At 54.0% G+C, this 20,154-nt stretch overlaps 7 protein-coding genes across 7 annotated transcripts; 2 read left to right on the forward strand and 5 right to left on the reverse strand.

Annotated features, from left to right (window-relative positions):
- Positions 1-45: 45 nt before the first annotated feature.
- On the reverse strand, positions 46-2,893 carry B0T23DRAFT_371054 (putative methylenetetrahydrofolate reductase). Its single transcript, XM_062836627.1, has one exon. It carries the CDS (start codon positions 2,459-2,461, stop codon positions 416-418), a length of 2,046 nt encoding a protein of 681 aa, XP_062697561.1. The 5' UTR covers positions 2,462-2,893; the 3' UTR covers positions 46-415.
- Positions 2,894-5,098: 2,205 nt separating this feature from the next.
- Positions 5,099-6,701, forward strand: B0T23DRAFT_29987 (translation initiation factor eIF 4e-like domain-containing protein). Its single transcript, XM_062834307.1, has 3 exons — positions 5,099-5,355; positions 5,507-6,352; positions 6,418-6,701. The coding sequence occupies exons 1-3, from the start codon at positions 5,324-5,326 to the stop codon at positions 6,605-6,607; spliced, it is 1,068 nt and encodes a 355-aa protein (XP_062697562.1). The 5' UTR covers positions 5,099-5,323; the 3' UTR covers positions 6,608-6,701.
- Positions 6,702-6,930: 229 nt separating this feature from the next.
- Positions 6,931-9,212, reverse strand: B0T23DRAFT_29984 (uncharacterized protein). The gene has a single exon (XM_062834304.1). It carries the CDS (start codon positions 9,045-9,047, stop codon positions 7,371-7,373), a length of 1,677 nt encoding a protein of 558 aa, XP_062697563.1. The 5' UTR covers positions 9,048-9,212; the 3' UTR covers positions 6,931-7,370.
- A 500-nt stretch (positions 9,213-9,712) lies between these two features.
- B0T23DRAFT_392479 lies at positions 9,713-11,599 on the reverse strand (the record flags this gene model as incomplete). Its single annotated transcript, XM_062838007.1, has 2 exons — positions 9,713-11,255; positions 11,313-11,599. 2 exons carry the CDS (start codon positions 11,597-11,599, stop codon positions 9,713-9,715), a joined length of 1,830 nt encoding a protein of 609 aa, XP_062697564.1.
- A 789-nt stretch (positions 11,600-12,388) lies between these two features.
- Positions 12,389-14,564, reverse strand: B0T23DRAFT_307147 (uncharacterized protein; the record flags this gene model as incomplete). Its single annotated transcript, XM_062834411.1, has 3 exons — positions 12,389-12,496; positions 12,562-14,427; positions 14,502-14,564. The coding sequence occupies 3 exons, from the start codon at positions 14,562-14,564 to the stop codon at positions 12,389-12,391; spliced, it is 2,037 nt and encodes a 678-aa protein (XP_062697565.1).
- A 1,299-nt stretch (positions 14,565-15,863) lies between these two features.
- Positions 15,864-17,311, forward strand: B0T23DRAFT_401440 (major facilitator superfamily domain-containing protein; the record flags this gene model as incomplete). Its single annotated transcript, XM_062838588.1, has 2 exons — positions 15,864-15,999; positions 16,029-17,311. The coding sequence occupies 2 exons, from the start codon at positions 15,864-15,866 to the stop codon at positions 17,309-17,311; spliced, it is 1,419 nt and encodes a 472-aa protein (XP_062697566.1).
- Positions 17,312-17,502: 191 nt separating this feature from the next.
- B0T23DRAFT_30049 (major facilitator superfamily domain-containing protein) lies at positions 17,503-19,584 on the reverse strand. The gene is made up of 2 exons (XM_062834308.1): positions 18,786-19,584; positions 17,503-18,726 (listed from the first exon to the last, which is right to left on the reverse strand). Exons 1-2 carry the CDS (start codon positions 19,490-19,492, stop codon positions 17,628-17,630), a joined length of 1,806 nt encoding a protein of 601 aa, XP_062697567.1. The 5' UTR covers positions 19,493-19,584; the 3' UTR covers positions 17,503-17,627.
- Between the last annotated feature and the right edge of the window lie 570 nt (positions 19,585-20,154).

A 20,154-nucleotide genomic window follows, 5' to 3' on the forward strand; every position in this document is an offset into this window, starting at 1 on the left:
ACATTTGCTCCCATCTTGATGTGCACATTTGTCGCCGATTTGTAAGAGCAGTCTCGGCTTGGTGTTTTTCTGGTCAACGAAGCTCATACCTACAACGGTGAATGACACTTGGGCAAAGGGCATGAAGACCAGATAAGGATTGCAACATGACCACCAAGCCGCTGGTATTTCATCTACGCTCATCATACATCTACTCACTACAAGTTACACCTAAAAGTCTATCATGAAATGTCAAAGGCAACGCAACCCCACTCGGCTTTACTTCAACGTACAGCACAACAACCCATCACTTTCTAATGCTTGGTCCCATCCAACCCGCCTCAGATGCATCTCAACCCGTGTCATTGTGAAACTCCTTTCAATGCTGTGCAACTTTTCCCACTCAACCGCAACTCTTCTTCGTTGGTGCTCATATCTACTGAGACAACAACTTCCAAAGGCCGTCCTTGTCAAGATAATCATGATGAATCACATTAACCAGCCAAAGATCCTGCTTCAAGTCCTCCAACAACTTCTGGGTGTCGGATCCCTTTCCGTAGATCTTGGCCCACTCGCTCCAAATGCCAAACGCCTCCTCACTCCACGCGCGGAAGCTAACCTCCTCGATGATGGTCGGCGTCAGGATTTCCTTGCCGGGGAACACGCCCCAAGTTACCGCGTTGGTGCTAGGCTCATGCGGCCTGTGGTCGGCCTCAGCAGTTCCCTCTGCATCGGCGGCCATTCTCGCGCGAAAGTTGATTGTGTCGGTGCTGACAAAGTCCCCGGCGGCATTGGTGGCGAAGAAGCACACGGCGTCCTTCATGTTCGGCTGCTTCAGTTTCGCTTCGAGTACCCGCCAGTCGGCCGAGGGGATGAAGAACTCGACAAAGGCCTTTTGAAAGACGAAGCCGTTCTCGGGGCCCCAGCCAAAGGTGCCGTCGTCCGATCGCAGGCCGTTCACGGCGGGCTGGGAGGCAAGCGACCACCAGCCCCTGGAATTGAGCTCGATCAGACTGTCCCGGATGGTTTCCGTCTCGTCGTTGAAACCCTCTTCACTCCAGGGGATGGCGGAAAGCTCGCCCTTCAAATGACGGATAAAGATATTGTTGATATCCTCCGTGGTCTTTGGGGAGCCCCACAGCTGGAGCGCCTGGGGGACAGTGACGTGCAGGCTGACGCCGTAGCCGTCAATCTGACCGTAGGCCGGAGACCTGGCGTCACCCCATCTACCGTTGGGGAAATCGTCCCAAGTCGCTTCACGGCCCAAGACACCCTCGCCTTCAGAGATCGCCAGTGTGTTAGCTCTGGTGTTGACGGGCTCTGCCGGAAGACCGGCCTCCAAAGGCGAAGCCTCGTAGTCTGGATGCGAGGGTCTCTGGTTGGCGACAATCACCCGATCCCGCGGGTCGGAGCCAATTGAGCCCTTTCTAGTCGACAGGTCCTGAATCGATCGAGTTGGGACCGAAGATCCGTTAATCCTGAGTTGAGGGAAGTCTGGCAGGATGGCAGACTCGTCCTCATCGGGCGTTCCAGGGGGTATGAGATTCGTGCGTTCGGCGATGAATGCGACGGCCTTCTCCAGGTTCAGAGTATAGAAGTGGAAGCCTCGCGGGCCAGGTGTCCTGCTCTTGATCTCCTTGATGCGCTCAATCATCTCACTGACAATTGCAACACCCTCCATCTTGACCTTCTCATCGTCTCCCTTTACAGCGTCAAGGCGGGCCATGAGAGCGGGCGGGATCTTGGCGTGACTGAGTTTCGTCGTTCTCTTGATCATCTGGTAGCTCTGGATGGGCATGAGGCCGGGGATGATGATGACGTCCTTGAAGGCACCGCTAGGGTGGTCTCGCAGAGTATTCTCGAAATGCTCGTAAGCGTCGATGTCGAAGAAGAGTTGTGTCATGATGAAATCGGCACCGGCCTGGATTTTTTCGACGAGATAAGGGAGATCATGCTCCAAGCTCTGCTCGCGAGGATGGGCCTCCTCTGCATGGCCCTCGGGATAAGCGGCAACACCAATGCAGAAGTAGTCGCCGTGAGTTTTCTTGATATAGCGGACGAGGTCGGCGGCCCAAGAGAATTCCTCGTCATCGGTCGGCTCGGGGTCGTTCTCATCGTGGTATTCGGCAGCCCTCGGGGGATCGCCTCTAAGGGCAAGGATGTTGCGGATTCCAAGGACCTTTGCGTCCTCGAGGGTCTTGTCTAGCAGGCGACGGCTCATGTTTGTGCAGGTAAGATGAAGACATGTTGTGAGGCCAAGCTCGCGCTGGCAGATTTCGGCAAGCTCGAGAGACTTTTGGGCGGTTGAGCCTCCGGCGCCCCAAGTGACGTTGACGAAAAGCGGCCTAAGTCCTCTTGCCATACGTTCGAGACGGTCGCGTAGGTTCGCGAAGCCCATAGCGGTCTTTGGAGGGAAAAACTCGAGCGAGAAGTAGTTGCTGTCGGGCGGCAAGGCCGCGACCTTGTCGGTGATCTTCTCCATTGCGTACGGTACTGTGTGTGATTGGATTCGGTATGGTGATATGCTGCGTATGTATGTCGTCAAAATGACCGTGGAGTGTTGAACCTCAACGGTAATGTGTTGTTGTGGGTTTGGTAGGATGGAATTGGTTGTGGCGTTGAAGAGTGGTGTCTGTCTTTGTAGAAACGGCAATTCCCCCTTGCCGCAGGAGTTGCAGGTACAGACCGTCTCGGGTCTCCAGCGATTGTTGGGATGGCGGGGTCTTTCTTTCTCCGCAGTCGGAGGTACTTACAGCTAGGTAAGTATTGACTGATAAGTTGATAATCTAGTGTATCTCGCCCTTTAGTTGCAAAGGCAGTGCGTCTGTATAAACATAAATATTGGGATGAGAGCACAGAAGGAGGTTAGAGAGATCTACGCAGATGAGAAATAAGTTGCCATGCCCCGGTCAGGTGGTCACCACGAGGAAAAAAAAAAAAAAAAAGAGACGAATAATTCTTTGCCATCCCTTCTCCAAATGGTACGTACCTTGTCTGGCCGGTGGGGGGGGAAGACTTTACCCCACTCCAGGGAAGCTTGCAGCGTGGGGTAGCTCGTCGAATCACCCTTGGCTTCTTTAGCTCCCTGACGTAAGGCGGCCCTTCTGAGCGGCCAATGGTCGCGGTGGCAGTGCGTTCCGTCTCGCAGGTGTGGGGAACGGCAGTTCTGTTTGCGCCGAGATGCTGCTGGGGCAACCCGACCCAGGGATTGATTACATCGGGATATCAAAGCAAAATATGTGTAGTACACTGGTCTAACTGGCTAGTAGGCCAAGTATGCTATGTAGCGACGGCACATTGTCGCCTCTAACCACATAGAGGTAGTCACTGTTTCATCCATAGTGACCGACGGGAGTTGATGCTGAAAAGAACCTGATGTTTGACAGCAACAAAAGTGACAAAACTCACTGAACGCACCGGCCTACCTATATATGTCAGCTACTCGCTACACGGGAGGATACACAGATTCAGTGGCCTGCCATCCTCCTCCTTCCTTGTGATCAAGACCTCTTCATGTCAGTTTCATCCGAGTCAGTTCCATGCTACGGCCCAAGTCGGCAGTAGAAGGCCGTTCATATTCTGTCTGGGCTCTTTAAAAGCGTGACCGTGTTTCTAGAGACTTTTAAGGGATCTAGAAACGCAGCCGAGTTAGCCTCAAGCAACATAAGCCACGCAGGGTTGGGATGAAATTCTATGTATCGCGCAATTCAGATTTTGAATGCCGTAATGACTCCTCAGATTCAACCCATGATGCTGAGCCCGCGCACATGTCGCAAAAGCAACACGGACGGGTTCCGTCATTGCTGAATCGGTTTACCGGATGATGTTCATATCATCATGAACGCGCATTGGGCCGCAGAAAACGAAAGGCACACTGGAACTTACAATCTCGTTAATAGGAGGATTCATAACATGCGCTGGGCATTCATTCCCTCAGTTTCACCCTGGCGGCACAGGATACGCAGTACTGTTACAACTACCAGCAGCGAGCCAGACACAACATTGTAGGGATAAAAGGATATGGAATGTCCGGATCTTGCTTCAGGTCATCATCGCATCATGGACGCCGCGCAAATGGGGCTCTCGTGATGATGGTTTTAAACAAGGGCAATTTAGAGGAGTTCTTCTTGACTTTCACAATCCGTATCGTCGGTTGCGCGGAAGCGATCAGGTGCAGCCCAACGGTGTTTTATGGAAATGTGGTCGTGGTTGTGAAGAAGAAGAAGAAGAAAAGGAAAGGGGAACGAAATTTGTCGCGCCATTTTGAGTTGAAATCTTGCCTGTTCCACGGGCGGGTCTGCACTTACTGCCGCTGCTTACCGCCCATAACGTTGCTGCTGCCCTGCAGCGTGCACCATTGCCAGAAAGTGACCAGTCATGTTCCATGGAATCCCGACAGCATCTGGCAGGGTGGGGCTTTCCGAGCTTCCATCCAGCGGCCATGTTCTCGGGGAACGGGCAGGCAGGCAGGGCAGGGAGAGGCCCGTGACAGTGGATGGTGGACCCGCCACTGCGCGGGCCATTTCGCCCTCGGTCGCTGGGCTGCCACTGGCCACTTTTTTGCAAGCAGTCGTCCCGTCGGTCGCAGGCGGCGGGCGCCCACTGTTCGCCTCGGGGCCATTGCGGTCCATACCTAGGTGTAGGTCAAGATTTGTTCTTCCGTCCTTTTTCACGATTTCCGAATTCCATCCACTCCATCGATCTGATCCAACGCCCCAAGCAAAACCAAAACTCGTCATTCCACCTCACCCACCAGCCAATCCTACTATTCAACCACCATCTATTATCCCAAAACCCATATTCCCGTCCGCGTCGGATCGACCTGCTCGCCTCTGCAATCCAGGAAACGCCTGCACCTGCACTCGCCTGTCCCCGTCCTCGATACCCTGTTAGACCTCACCACCACCACTACCACCACCAGATACTACTGAGACAGTGACGAGACGGATTGACTACTTTAGTAATCGTCGTCACTGCAAAATATCGCCCGCCGCCCTCACGGTCGAAAGGTCTCACTCCGTCACGAATCCCCGTCTATCACCGCTACGGCCCCCAGATCCTTACCTGACATCCTTTGCACTACTGTTCCTACTATTACCACCAACTCCGTCATCCTTTTTCGTCGCCGCTGCCGCCCCTGTGCCTGCTCCCGCGACAACTCGAACGACCAATACACGCCGGCTTTCCGCATAATTACAGGCTAGCTTTTCTTGCAGTACTGCTTCTGAAGAATTGCTTGCGCCGCCGCTCACTGTGTTGCATTAGTCTTCCGGTGACCAATTTCTTCCATTTTCTTTTTCTTTCTTTTCTCTCGTTCGTCGAGTTTTTGGTTTCCGACTTCTCCATGGATACCAACCTATGGAGTCGCCGTACCAAGTGAGTGTCAAGTCTTTGCCCTTTACCCCAGCACTTCGCCTCTACCTACCCCCCCTTGCCCCACCGCGAGGTCGATCACACATGGCTATGAACGGCAACCAAGTCAACACATTCCGAACCGCTGACTGACACACCCTCGTTTGCTCCATAGCTCGAGCAAGCTCTCATTGACAACACCTGGATCCGGCGGCCAGGTCGATAATTCGTCTTCACGCACATTTTCCAAGCGATTCGGCGGTGATAGCTCGTCGCACGGAAAGACCAACCCCTTCAACTCTATAACTACCCCAGGCGGGCTGGTGTCGCCCACGGCCGGCGCTTCGAGCGCTTTTGGCCTCGGGTCTGGCGCGTTCGCCTCGTTCGGTTCGGCCAAGACTCCCAAGACTACCGGCAACCCGTTCGAGACCACCCTCATCGGTCATTCCGCGAAGACACCCTCTGCTGAGAAATCTAGCAAGGAGGGCGGCCTGGGCGGTAAGACCGTTGGGAAGACTGCCTCCAACGCCTCTCTTGCCGATGCCAACAAGAGGGCCCAGGGCGCAGTGTCCAACTCCCCGAGTTCGGGCCTAAATCACCAGCTGCGTAACAGCTGGGTCTTCTGGTATCGGCCCCCCATCTCGAAGGCTAACGGCTTCATCGAGTACGAGAAGACTCTGCACCCTATCGCCACCTGCGAGACGGCTGAGCAGTTCTTCGCTGTCTACCAGCACCTCAAGCGCCCCTCGGGTCTGCCGCTGGTGTCCGACTATCACCTGTTCAAGAAAGGAATTCGGCCAATATGGGAGGACGAAGAGAACAAGAACGGAGGAAAGTGGATTGTGCGCCTGCGGAAGGGTGTTGCCGATCGCTACTGGGAGGACATTCTGCTGGCTCTGATCGGTGATCAGTTTGGCGACGCCAGCGACGATGTTTGCGGCATTGTTCTCAGTGTTCGGAATGGCGAGGATATTCTCAGCATCTGGGCTCGGGCTAATGGCCAGCGGGTCCTGAAGATTCGGTATGTTTTCACTCACTTGCCCGGATAGCCACTCTGGAGATCTCGAGCTGACTTTGGCTAAACAGTGAAACCATGCGCCGGACCCTCTCATTCCCCTCCGAGACCAAGGTTGAATGGAAGAGTCACGACTCAAGCATTCAGCAGCGCACTGCCATTGAGGAGTCGCGTCGCGAGAAGGCGAACAACCGCGACCATAACCAGGGCGATAAGCGGACCACCAACAGACAGCAGCAGCAGACGGATAGCCGCCCGTAGCATCTGAACACCTAGGCGAGGTTCCACGTGACGCATATTCCGTCAGTTTTCCACCGTGCGGTGATTCGCACCATCTACAATGCTGAAGGCAATAACGTTACAGGACGTGTTAAGCGCGCGTCGGACATAGAGCGTTTTGAAATCAAGCGCTACCTCTGTACCCCTCGTACTTCTTTAAAGTAAGACATATGTACAGTATCCAAAAGAAAAAGCAGCAGCAAGCATGCGTTACTGAGTTTTGGGCAACCCTTTTTGGTAGAAGCGGAAAAGAGGTGGTCTTGGGATTGGGAACGGATGTTTTCCTCTTCCTCTTCCTGCGCCTTCTTTCACTTGCACTTCATTTACCCGCACGGCGTATCATTTTGATGGGATCATGGCGGGTTTGGAACGGGGTTAAAGGCCGGATGGATGAACGGACGGGACGGCTGGATCAAATGGGATGGAATCTTGACGTGGATCAGGCGGAGCGAAATATATAACCTGTGCATGCATGCATGCTTGCTGGCATGGTCCATTGTTCTTTGAGCGTGCGAAACTGTAAGGGGGTGAAGCAGGGGGGTATGTCAGATATCTCGTTGAACGGTTGATCCCAAGTGTTGGACGTCAGAAAATCTCTATCATGGTGTCTTGACTTTGCGTATGGACATGCCTTTTCATTCGTACGGGCCTCCATTAACACTGTTCATTAGGACCCCCTTGCTCAATCATCAAGTGTCCTCCTTTCGACCTCTTCCTACCCACTCGCACTCGCATGATTCGATCCTCACGCCTTCCCCTTCCCCTTGCCCGGAGGAGGTTCCCTCCTCCTCTCCCAAATCTGCAAATAACTCTCGCTCAAGTACAACAACTCGCTCCGCACCTTGTCCACAAACAAATCCTGCGCCACCACCCACTCATCCGTCGCCTTATCCCGCAATTGCACTTTCCACGTCTTCCTCTCCTCCCCCACACTATCCGCCACGTCCTCCTTGTTCCTAACCGCCTCGTGCACCACGTTGGCCACCAAATCATACCAGATCGGCTCCCCGTGTTGATGCGATTTCGGATCCGGCTCCACGTAAGGGCTGACATCCAGGTTGCGCGCGTCAAAAGTTACAATCGTAGGGTTCCTTTCTGAGACAAACTTGTTCTTGCTGAACCTTTTGATGTGGAATACCAGAAAGGGGGGCAGGGGGTGTTGAAGTCGGTACCGCTTGCGCTGCGCGTTGAGTTCTTGGGCGGTTACGCCGTTGTACTTTGCTAGGATCGTGGTTAGGGGCACTTGGGGGATGATGTTGCGTTCTTGTTCGTCTTGGAACAGCGGGGCCGGCGGTAAGTCGAGGGTGAGAAGCAAGAAGCGGGAGACGGACGACTGTACGTCCGCGGCTTCTTCGAAGCGTAGTCGGTCGTGTACTTGGTCGGCGCGCGCGGTGATGGCTTGCGATTCGACTTTGAGTTTTCCTTGGAAGATGTGCTGGATGACAGAGGAGTGGGGTTTGGTTTTGGAGCCGCCGAGCCCCAGGTGGAGGTGGTTGAGGAACCAGGAGAGGAACTCGACCGGGTCGGATTGTTGCGTTAGGGTGAATTTCTTGTTGGAGCGGAGGGAGATTTCCTGCAGCAGTTCGTGAGGCGAGACGTGTGATTTGAAGGCGCGCGGGTTCCAGATTTTGCGGAAGAGGATGGAAGTACGCTTGACTAGTTCGGGCGCGTTGGAGAAGTCTTCGAGGAGAAAAAAGTTGCGGAGGGTGGAGACGTGCGATAGAGCTTGTACGATCACGTTCAGGTAGTCGTTTTCTTTAATGTTGTTCATGCCCACGAACCCCGGCACGTATTCTTTGCCTAGAAGCGTGCGCGACACGTGCGGCTTGCGGTCCAGGTCGAGAACCTCCTGGCGCGTGTAGCGCGGGTCCGAGACGTATTTGATGTCGTCGAGAGACTTGGATTTGACTTCGTAGCCCTCCGGCAGTACGTAGACCTTTTGGGTGCTCATGTTGATGTATACGTGGTGGCCCTCGTCGAGCGCGTGAAAGTAGGCGTGCGACTTGGGACCCCGACCCTGGAAGTACTTGCCGCATACGAGGCAGGCGTAAACGTTGATGTTTGAAAGACTGATGGAACATAGCTTCTCGAAGTCGAAGTCGAGAACGTTGCGGTCGATTGTGTCGAGGTAGAGATCGTCGTAGCCTTCTGTTGGGGCGGCTTGTCGAATTGGCGCCTTCACCACAACCTCCTCGCCAGCCTCCTCCAGGTCGTCATCCTCCTCGTCGTTGCTGTTGTTTTCGCCATTGGTCTGTTCCGCCTTCTCCTCGTTTGACCCTTCCCGTATTTCGGCACCATTCGCGGTCGCGCTTGCTGGAGTGAGACTTTTGTCGTAATCATCGATCCTTGACTTCTTTGAAGACGGCGAGAGGCCCTCCACGGCGTCGAAGGCCTCTTCCGCTGGGCGTTTGAGGTTCGACATTGTGAACGGTTGATGATGGTTAAGTTGAGGGTGACTACCACTCGTAGCGGAATGTATTTCGCCTCGCCGTGCTGCCGTCGGATGCGGGATGAGTGGGCCTAATAGTACTGTTGGATGTTTCAAGTGTGGTGTACAGCCAGAATTTTGGGAAAGTTTCGAGGTCAAGTTGATCAATGGCACGACACCGTCAACACGAAGCGAAGCGCATCCCGGCTGGGCTGCTACGCAGTGCACTAGCGAATGGATGTGAATGACGCTGGAACCGCCCCACCAGAGCTCCAGTTGCCTGCCGGGTGAGACCTGTGCTCCGGCACCTCACCAACCGGCAGCTGCAGACCACCAACCGCACTTTCCCCGACTTCAACCCATTCCATCTCCCGTCCGTGTCACTCTTCCGAGCACACATTCCGGCCATACACTCCACCAGAACCATTATCAAGGGCAGAATGGTTTTCATGAATTCAAAATTCTTCGAAATGCCCAGACAGGCTCTCATACGAAATCAGAAACGGATTGTATAGTAGCCTTTGGTGTGTGCCAGAAGGGTCGACGTCTAATCACGGTTTCCTCACGGAAGCTGTGTCTACCCTAGGTACCCATGTCCGCTCTTGGGCCTTTCCTTTCTATTCCCACCGAGCCAGCCAAGTTCACATCACAAGGCAGTCCTAAGCCGTTATGCGCTCGTCCACAGCCGCGCGAGCATCTCTGGTGATGCCCTCACTAGGGAAGGTTCTTGCCGACGCAGGCTCCGCAACATCATCATGGTTCATTCCTGGCTCCATCTGTCCTTCCATTTCCTCCTCATCACGTTCGGCCTCTTCTGCCTCCTGGGCCGTGGCCTCACCGGACTGTAATCCAGCCTCACTAGGACCAGATTCTGCGCCCATGCCGATGATGTCAATCCACCTCCACGCCTCGATCGACCAAAGGGATTTCTTCTCCCCGTTCTCTTCATTTTTGGTGTCTCCCTCCTTCTCTTTGCCAGGCTTCTTCTCAAGTATGGCCTTATCTTCGTGTATACCTCCATCGACCCGCTTCTTCCCTTTCTTGAGGTCAATGTCTTCCTCTGCTCCGCCTTCCACTAGGTCACCGTACCAGGTTCTTGCAACGCTGACCCCATTCGCTCTCAGGAACTGCAGGATAGCGCGGGTGTTCAACCGGAGAATCCGCTCCGGCTGCTCTCCTTTGAAGATTTTCTTCACTGCCCATGGGAACAGCACACCAAAGTCGCTCTGATTGAGATGGGCACTGTTTTGGACATAGAAAACGCCAGGCTCGCTCAGCTTTGTCACTGATCCCTTCGTGGATTCGTTTCCACTTGATCTCTCGAATGCCGCCTGCGAAACGACCTTGGCCGAAGGGTCCGGCGACACAATTCGTGCCGTGCTGTGCATGTTCTCCTTCCACTTGTAGAACGCCTCCGACTCAATGGCCAGGATGCCGTTGCCACCGACAGGAGAGGCAGCAGTAGGGGAATAAGCGGGAAGCGGCAAGTTGAAGAGAGGGGCAGAGGCGGCCGAGAGGATAGGGAAACACCACATGTCGAGAAGGAACGTTGGTGTGTTTTCGGTGATCTGACGACGGATAGCCGAGTTTTCCACTGGCCTGAACAGAGGGTTATCCCACTTGGCGATGTCTGGATGGCCTGCATAGTATGTGCTCTTGAGCACCTGAACTATGGTTGCAGAGCCGAAAGAGTGTCCGCCAAAGATCATCTTGCCAGGCTCATGCACATCAAGTTGTCCAGTAAACTGATACAGAGCCGACAACGGGGTGGGACTCGGGGTGCTGAGGTTGGCCTTGATGAGGTCGTTGTCGCCAAGGTCAATATTGTGGATCGCCTCCATGAGAAGTCCTATCTCCCATGCGCGAATCCGGATTTGTGCCTCACGCTTGGCCCAAACTTCCGGGGTATGGCTGTGCTCGATGCGAAGACAGCGTACGATATGCGACAACTTGGGATCACTGGGATCGCGGATTATGGATATGGCTGCGCTGGCATCCCGATGTTCGGGGCAGAACACCACCATGCCATGAGACGCTAGGGATCCGGCAATATGACTATAGGCATTCCGACTACCGCCGAGTCCGTGAGAGAAGAGAACCGTTGGCCATCGAGATTGCGGATTACCAGCTGACTGAGGAGACAAGAGCGTAGCATTTGCGTGAACCGGGATTTTGATGTAATGAAGATGCCTTGGCAAGAACCTGGATGCGAAGTCAGCTAAATCTGATTGTTAGTGACACGAATGATGGGATACTGACGATAGAACGGATGCAACTCGGGAACTCAGGCCAAGAAACTGGCTATAAGCCCAAACAGCGAGACGCTGAGGAGGCGGGAGCCAGGTTATGCTCTCATTGTTTGTGTCAGGAGTAGCGGGATAGTATAGCCTGAACTGAATGGTGTGGATGTGATCAGCTTCTTTTGGGATTGCGCTCACCGAGCCAATCTTCGATATTGGGATTTCGACGTCTACAGTGCCCACTTTGTAGGGTCCCGTATACTCTGGAAAGGCCGGGACAATGCTCGGCAGGAAAGAGAAGACCATTTTTGCTGCAGAGTGACTATAAGCGACAAAGGGACGTTGTATCAAATGGATTGTTTTGTCGTCAAACATCTAAGAATGCCGTCAACAGCGTAGTTTCTGGGTGTTGGCGGCAGTGGTTCCGATATCGTACAGACAAAGCCGACTGACTGTTGCCCAGGGGTAAGGATTTAAGAAATATTGATGTCGAAATGCTGAGGACAGGAGGATATTGAGCATAAACCTAGTAAATTCCAGGGATATCGGTGAGAAGAAATTCTTGATGTCTCAGATCAGGATTCGAGCCTCGGCCTAATTTATGGCAAGAACAATAGCTTTTATCGATGGAGCCTCGGTCGTTGTTCCCATTCTGGATGCCCAGGTTTATCTGTCATCCAAACATTTTGGGGAAGCGGGTACGTACACTTCATCGTCAACAAGTCTTGGCATCCGCCGCGTCAATCAAGGCGATACTTTCACCTGACTATTATTTCCACAGGGCTTTGGTAATTCCGTGGGCCCTTAGTACTCTCAGCTAAGTACATTCCATCATTGAAGACGCAGTGATCTGATTTGAATGGGCAGGGAAGGAACCTGCTCAGGAACAGGCAGGGCGGGAGAGTGGCTGTGTCCATTTTTGGAAGGAACACAACCGATTCGATGAAAGATTGCTGAAAAGAAGTGGGAGTTTTGAGGGTTAGGGTACCTACAATAAGTAATACATATACGTTTGGCGTCTCCCGCCCCATCAGCTAAGACCACAAACAAACAACAACTTCGTCTCAACATCTCATCTCATCACAAGCATCTGCTTTACCATCCGAATGGCCCGCCTGTACCACAAGATGTGGCTCCGGCAAGCGCCCAACTCATTAGTTCGGGCATATTCCCAAAGTCCCCAATGTGTTGAACATCCAACAGCTGCAGTGCAGGCGTCAAATTATCAGCAAAGCGACCAAGACGACCGTGAAGGATGGAACACTCACCGACATATCCCAGTCACCCATCATCCCCAGCGGCGTTTCTGTTTCATATGTGGCTAATACCCCGTCTGTTTCAACTTGTCCTTGTTTTTGTTGTTGTCGTTGTGATTCCATCCCCCCTTCTGCCTCTCCCTGTCCCCATCCAAATCCGTGCTTTTGCTCAGAATCGGTTTCTCCACAGCTCGCCATCCTTATCCTCGTCTCCCTCTCCAACATCTCCTCCAGAAGCGGCACACACTTATCCACAACCTCATCTGCCGCCCTGACCAGTACCTGCGCAAGTGCTTCGTCCCCTTCCAGGCCTTTCATCATACCTTCAATCTGCGCCGACACCATACTAGCAAACAGGTGTCCCTTCACGTTGGTCTCGCCCACCTTGATGCTGCGCATGGTCCAGTCCTTGGCCTCGGTCACCATAGCGAGCAGGTCTGGTCGCAGCAGCGATCGATTTACTGGAGCAAGACTTGTTTCGGCTTCTTCTCTGAGCTGGGCGCGCAGCTCGCCGAGGAGGAGCATGCTTACCTGAATCCCTGCGTTCCGGCAGAAGCCGGCACCGTGGGAAGCCAGGCGGCCAATGTCTTGGTTGGCAGCTCCTTGGGGGTTGGTATCTTGCTTAGTGGCATCTGACGAGGAAGGGGAGGCTGGCCAAGGGTTGATGGCACGCCAGATCTTGAAACAGGACTCCACGACGACCTTTCGCGAGAAGGCGTAGGCAGCTTCGTGGAGGGCGGCGCTGTAGAAGGGAATGTGAAGGGCGGAGAGTTCACGGTTGATGACGAGATCGATGAATTTAGACGGGAAGAGCAGAGCGGATGACGATGACCCCGGCCAGCAAACCTTGTTCAAGTTGCGAGAAAGCACTTGAAAGGTCCGAGTGAGAGTTCGATACGCTGCTCTCAGATCCGCATCGAGTCTCAATGATTCATGATATGCAGATGCCATATCACCCTGGCGACAAGTCGATCCGAGGTCGTTCAGAAATTTGGCGATCGCAAGCCTGATGGGAAGGATCTTCCGCATGGCGATTGCAACGGACGTTTGCGTAAACTCGGTTTCCGGTTGCGCAACTGCGGGTGAATGGTCGCTTCCATCGTCTGCACGAGTTTCCACAAGCTGCTCATCGTGGAAGTTACCCGGCGGCTCTGTGTCATAGTCATTGAGCGATATCTGCGGCGGTGCTCCGGCATTCATACTACACGAGACTGTTAGCTCGAGCACGGTATTCCACAGCCGCCGGTGCAGTTCGGCGGCGAAGATTGTCCTCTTTAGGAGGTGCGCCGGGTCTCTGTGCAATCCCATGTACACCGCCGTCCTCAGCAAGGAACCCGCCGAGATCCAGGTCAAATTTCCACCTAGACCGACCGTTTCACGTGCTAGCAATAGCAAGATATCGGTTTGTAGGGACTTGATGTTCAATCGGGACTTGAACTCTGGTTCCGAGGTGAACGTGAGCGCCTCATACACCCAGCGGATGGCAGAGGGGCGGAGAGAAAAGTCTTGGTCGTAAACGGTGGCGCCAACGGCAAGCACGAGCTTGACTTGGACCAGGAAGGCCATGTCGACATGCTGCAGCTGTTGATTCGGATGCGGTTGCGCCGACACTGATTGCCAGAGCGCCTCATAGTCTCTTTTGAAGGTGGGGATGTGCAGGACCCTGTACAAGGACTCAAAAGTCCTGAGATAACAGTCGACAAGTTGGTCGGCAATTTCCCTTGGGGGCAGGTTACGAGTTGGTATGGTCGGCCACGGCGGAACCCTCTGAGCCTTGATGGTTCTGGCTAAGGCTTTGCACTTTTCCACGCCGGCCATGGACTTATTTGCGGTGCCGTTGCGGACCAGGGGCTCGAACATTTTGAAAATGTCCAACAGCTGTGTTGGTGCATATGGTCAACAAGGACTTACAGTTCTAGGAGGGACAAACGGATGTTTATTGAGGTTTGCACGCACCAAGATGACTCCATTGAACCAATGACTTTGGCCGAACAGACGGCTTTTGTGGAAGACATTGACAGTTCGGGAGCTGCTGGCCGTTTGAGTAACGAAGGTTCCTGCGAGGGAAGACTCGTGTGTAGCTGTTGGATTGGAAGAGGATTTTGGGTTTGAGGACCGTGAAAGCGCTTCTTTGGACAACTGTTCCTCAAGCTCCCGAATTCTCCTTCTCAGGACATCGGGATCCGAGCTAGAGACTGAGGTCGCGAACTGATTTGTTGAGGCAGGCGAGTGAGGTGAGCTAGGGTAGCTAACGCAGGATGAAGCTTTTGAGGAGTGGCCCGAGACAACAGTAAAAGTATCGCTTGTTGACGGGGTAGAAAACGGCAGTGCTGTGATGAGAGGGTCTGGAACTGGGGCCGACCGGACAACTGGACCCGTTCGAACAAGGCTCGGGGCTTGGTCTTTGAGGGTATCACAAGCAACCGGACGTGGTCTATGCGGTGGTAAGGGCTGAGGAGGTTGGCGGACCTGATACACACAGCCGTGGATGTTCTTGGAGCGAATACAGTTGCTGCAGGGTGTCTCCCGATTGCACCGGATTTTACGCCTCCGGCAAAGAGCACACGACCTGAATCAATTAGCCTCGTCGCGGGCCACATGTCCGTTAACATCGAATGGGGATGCCACGGAGCACTTACACTTGTGGCCGTAGCCTCGGGGTCCGACGTTCAGGCTCCGCCATAGTCAACAAGGGGTGTCCTCCGAAAGCCGTGCAGGTCGTCTCCGTGTAGTCAGGCCCACTCCGAAAAGCGCCAAGCCGAAGGAGCGATCTCGGTGTAGCTCGATCTGCTGGGGGTTTTCGGGCGAGACACCAATCCTCGGGAGTTAATCTGGGGAGGAAAAAAAAAGAATCTCGGGAGAAGACAAGAATTGCAAGTGTACTGAAGAAAAAGTATAGTACTGCCAGCGAGCTGTTCGAAGTCGCAGTCTCTGAAGTTCACTCTTTGTCTCTGTCGCCCGCCATACTTCGGGCTTACACCAAATGACCGGGGTCTGATTGGCTCGCTGCTCCGAGTCCGAGGCAAGCTCCGAATATCTGACATGTTCGCCGTCCTTCAGACCGACGGAACGGGGTCGGGCATGTTGGTGATGGTATGGTATTCTTTCGAACTACCTTTTGCGTAGTAGCCATCGGAATTGCCATACAAGTTGCGGTGGATGGATTTTGAGATGGAAGTGTATATATATATTGTGTGAAACCCCAAGTCATACGAATGTCAAAACCAAAACAGAAGGGTTCTTGAGAAGTCGTGTACTCTACCTTTGATACCCATTCAAGACATCATCGAGTACCCTTCCAGATCAACTTCACCATGTCGAACCCACCTCCTCACACCACAGCTCATCGGCAGTCTATCGCCTTGAAAGACAAATACCCCTCCTCACCACCTTCAACCGACCTCAACACCGGCGACAACTCCGACAAAGACCCCAACCCCTTGCCACCGAGTCCGACCCAGACGTTCTTCACCCCGAAGACACCACCACCATCTCCCCCGCCCCTGACGGCGGTCCCCGCGCCTGGCTCGTCGCCGCCGCCGCCGCCGCCTTCACCTTCTTCTGCACCCTCGGCTACACCAACGCCTTTGGCGTTTTTGAGCAATACTACCTCACCTCCCCCTTCTCCCCCCTCCACTCGTCTTCCTCCCACTCCGCCATGTCCTCCTCCAAGATAGCCTGGATTGGCTCCCTGCAAACCTTCCTCACCTTTTTCACCGGCTTCTTCGCCGGTCCCCTCTTCGACCGGTATGGCGCCGTCGCCACCGTGCGCCCCGGCGCCCTGCTCTTTGTGTTTGCCATCATGATGACTAGCTTGTGCAAGCAGTATTGGCAGCTGATGCTTGCGCAGGGGGTTCTGGGCGGGGTCGCTATGGGGTTGTTGATGTTCCCTGCTATGGCGGCAGTGGCGCAGTGGTTTGATACAAAGAGGGCGGCGGCGTTGGGTCTGGCGGTTAGTGGGAGTTCGGTGGGGGGCGTGGTGGTTCCGATTGCGTTGGGCAGGATGTTGAATGGTGGTTCTGCCGCTGGTGATGGTTTGCAAGAAAGGGAAGGGGGGCATCTGGGGTTCGGTTGGTCGGTCAGGATCATCGGGTTCATGATGTTGCCCCTTCTGGCGTTTGCGAGTCTGGCGATTAAGCCGCGACTGCCGCCACGGACGACGAATTTCTTTGTGGTGAAGGCGTTGAAGCAAAAAGACTTTGTCATGTTGGTGTTTGCCATCTTCTTTCTGTTTCTGGGCATGTTGACGCCGTTGTTTTTCATCCCGACGTATGCCGTCTTGAGAGGGATCGATGCTACGCTGGCTAGTTACTTGCTGGCTATTGTCAATGCGGCGTCGACTTTTGGACGCATCATCCCCGGCGTTTTGGCTGACCGGGTAGGAAAGCTGAATATGCTGGCGGTGGGTGGAGTGGCGAGTGGGATCAGCATTCTCTGCTTCAACAAGGCGGTCTCGACGGCTGGGTTGATCGTGTACTCGATCTTTTATGGGTTTTCTTCTGGAATGATCATTTCGGGGGCATCTGCCGCCTTGACAGTCTGCCCGAAAGACCCGAGAGATCTCGGATCATATATCGGTATGGGAATGGCATTAGGAGCGATTGCTGTGCTGATAGGACCTCCGATCAACGGCAAGCTTATTGATGTGTATGGGGGATATCTCGAGCTGTCCATCTTCAGCGGCGTCATGTGTCTTGTCGGTGGGCTGGTTGTAATTGCAAGCAAGATGATGACGCCGCAGGGGATTTTCGGAAGAATGTAACACAGCGGGGGGGCAGGCAGTTGCAAATCGGAAAGAAGGAAAGGCCAAACTGGCTGTCAAGAACACCTTCGATTCCTGTATAATAAACGCACCGCGGTCATGAGCTTCGTGGATGTTAGGTAGAGTTGCCAAAAGAAGAAAAACCAAATAGACAGGAAAAGAAAACCCACCTGCATCAGCAACGCCAAACAACTTTTTCCTTACCAAGCGAGGTTCCCACGCACCCAAGCTCGATCAACTGTTCTAGCATAGCATATCCATATCCATCACTAAGACAACTCCCTAGATCTGAAAAGCTCTGAACTCCCAAACTCCCTCAATCCTCCTGTCTCGTGAGCGTCAAATGCAGCTTATGCTGCCTCATCAACGAAACAGCTACCAACCCTACAGCCGCCATCCCCAGCGCCGTGAACCACACGCCCCTAAACGCCGTCATGAACGACTCCATCACGCCCTCTCTCCACGCCAGAGGCAATCTGTTCAGCTCGCCCAAATCGTCTCTTATCCTGCCAATCTCCTCGGCCGCGCCCGGCCAATCACCGAACCGAGCCCACAGCTCCGTCTTCAGGATATTCTGGTACACCGCCGATCCAACCGTAATACCTACCGTCGCACCGACAGACCGGAAAGCGTACGTAGCACTGGTGATCACGGCCTGTTGCGAGTGATCCACGGCCGCAATGCAGGCGACCATGGTGACGGTCAACATGCCGCCATAGCCGCCTCCAATCATAAACAGGGCAACAAAGACAATCCAGCCGGGAGAGTTCTGGCCCAGAGTGGTGAGGGCGGCAACCCCCAGAACAAGAGTTGAGACTAGGGCGATGCCCAGTATCTTGTACTTGCCCGTGTACTTCATGACTAGGCCCGAACCGAAGCTGGTGAAGCAGATGGCCAACGGGGAAGCGAGCAAACGGAGCCCGGCTTGGGTGGGGGTGTGGCCCAGGACGATCAGGTAGATGGGAATGTAAAAGGTGAGCAAGAGAGTAACCATGGTGCACATGAAATTGGTGACGCAGGCGGTCAAGACGGTGCGGTGGGTGAGCAGCCGGACGGGGATGACAGGTTGGGTGTTGCGCGGGCGGGACTCCCAGTAGATGAAGCCGGCAAGCATGTTGAGGGATAGAGGGATGCTGATCAGGACAAGCGGGTGCGTCCAGGGGACGACGTTGCCGCCGGCGTTGAGACCCAGAAGGAGGAGGATGAGGAAGGCGATGATATAAAAGGAGCCCAGAAAGTCGATGCGCGAAACGAGCGACTTGTTGGAGACTTTTGGAGGAACCTTGACGAGGAAGTAGACGAGCACAGCCGAGACGAGACTGACGGGGACTTGGACGAGGAAAGCAAGGCGCCAGCCCCAAGATGAGGTGTCGTTAAGGAAGCCGCCAAAAACGCCGCCTAGCATGGCACCGGCTCTGCAGAACTGTGTCAGTAAGCAGCATCTTCAAGGAACCAGCATGAAATGACAACGTACCCATAGAAAATATTACCCAACCCCTGGACCACACCTCTCTTCCTCAAAGGAACCAAATCCGATCCCAAGAAGGTGCTGATGCTCATCAGTCCTCCGCCACCAATACCCGCAACGACGCGGCCGAGAATCATCGTCTGCTCATCCTTAGCAACACCGCAAATCAGGTTGCCTAGCGAGAACAAAACATTGCTAAAAACCAAACCAGGACCCCGTCCAAAGATGTCAGTCATACGACCGGACAAGGGCTGGCAGGCTGCATTGGCAATGAGATACGCAGTGGCTATCCAGGACAACAAGCTAAGGGACTGGAACTCGCTCGCGATGGGGGCCGACAGTGTGGCGATGATGCTAGCGTCAATGGCACCGAGGAAGACGCCCACCCAGGTTGTGCCGAAGATTACGACCAGACGAGTGGTAGAGAGTTCATCGGCCACGACGGTAATTTCGCCATCACCGGTGCTGTAGTCATTGGCCACGACAGAGATTTCGCCATCACCGGGGCTGTAATCATCGGCCACGACGGTAGTTTCGCCATCATCGAAAATGTCGGCATCGTCGCCGTGTCTGACGGCCTCGTTGGTGGGTTTGTTGGCTTCGAGGGGGGATTCGCTCAGTAGTGGTGTTGTCTCGTCGTGGACGTGACGACTGCTTCCGGGAGCGGCAAGAACCCGATCCCCACTGCCGGGGCCAGTTATTTTGCCCGTCATGCTCGGGAATATGGTGTATGTTGCTCTTCCAAGCGATTAATTTGACTCAAGCCCGAGAGTAGATACAGAAATCCAAAGTCAAAAAGGAAAAGAGAGGATCCCGCGCACAGCTCAGAGCCACAACACCTTGAGCTCCAATACCGATCTCCTACGTGAAATTTAGCATCTATGTGGTCATCAGTGTAAGCTCGGGAATATCAATGTACCTTGGTATCACCGGAAGACCCGAGTCCGAGACAATCGATGACGGGAGGTGCTGTTGTGCGACTCTCTCTTGTAACGGAGGTTGTCGGTCGTCCTCTCTTGTCATTCAAAAAGAGAGTTTGGATGAAAACTGAAGACATGTGGACGCGCAACATGCAAGCCGATATGGCGTTACCGGCGGCCAATACCGTTCACGGCTCCAGTGGACCGTAAATAGTTAGTGCGATATCCGGATTGGTGAGCAAGTCGGGTGGGGCAATTTCCTCAACTGTTTCACTGAGTGCGACTTTGTCTCGGACATTAGCTACTCTGTCAGTCACTGTTTGTTGAAGGACATCACGGCCTAGAGGTAAGCTTGGGGATACTCATCAAGCTGCTGGTTACCAAACTCGTCAATGATGGAAGCCGGGTTGAAGCCGGTTGTTTACCCAAGTCTTGTCAATGACGCGGTCCAACAA

This window comes from Neurospora hispaniola (assembly GCF_033458365.1).
Source record: "Neurospora hispaniola strain FGSC 10403 chromosome Unknown B0T23scaffold_1, whole genome shotgun sequence".
Taxonomy (NCBI): Eukaryota; Fungi; Ascomycota; class Sordariomycetes; order Sordariales; family Sordariaceae; genus Neurospora; species Neurospora hispaniola.

Bases quoted from the DNA above. Each gene is read 5' to 3' on its own strand.
- B0T23DRAFT_371054 (XM_062836627.1), bottom strand. From the start codon at position 2,461: ATGGAGAAGATCACCGACAAGGTCGCGGCCTTGCCGCCCGACAGCAAC.
- B0T23DRAFT_29987 (XM_062834307.1), top strand. From the start codon at position 5,324: ATGGATACCAACCTATGGAGTCGCCGTACCAA. The intron at 5,356-5,506 runs GTGAGTGTCAAG...TTTGCTCCATAG, and splicing joins CTATGGAGTCGCCGTACCAA to CTCGAGCAAGCTCTCATTGA. The intron at 6,353-6,417 runs GTATGTTTTCAC...TTGGCTAAACAG, and splicing joins CAGCGGGTCCTGAAGATTCG to TGAAACCATGCGCCGGACCC.
- B0T23DRAFT_29984 (XM_062834304.1), bottom strand. From the start codon at position 9,047: ATGTCGAACCTCAAACGCCCAGCGGAAGAGGCCTTCGACGCCGTGGAG.
- B0T23DRAFT_30049 (XM_062834308.1), bottom strand. From the start codon at position 19,492: ATGACGGGCAAAATAACTGGCCCCGGCAGTGGGGATCGGGTTCTTGCC. The intron at 18,727-18,785 runs GTACGTTGTCAT...ACAGTTCTGCAG, and splicing joins TTGGGTAATATTTTCTATGG to AGCCGGTGCCATGCTAGGCG.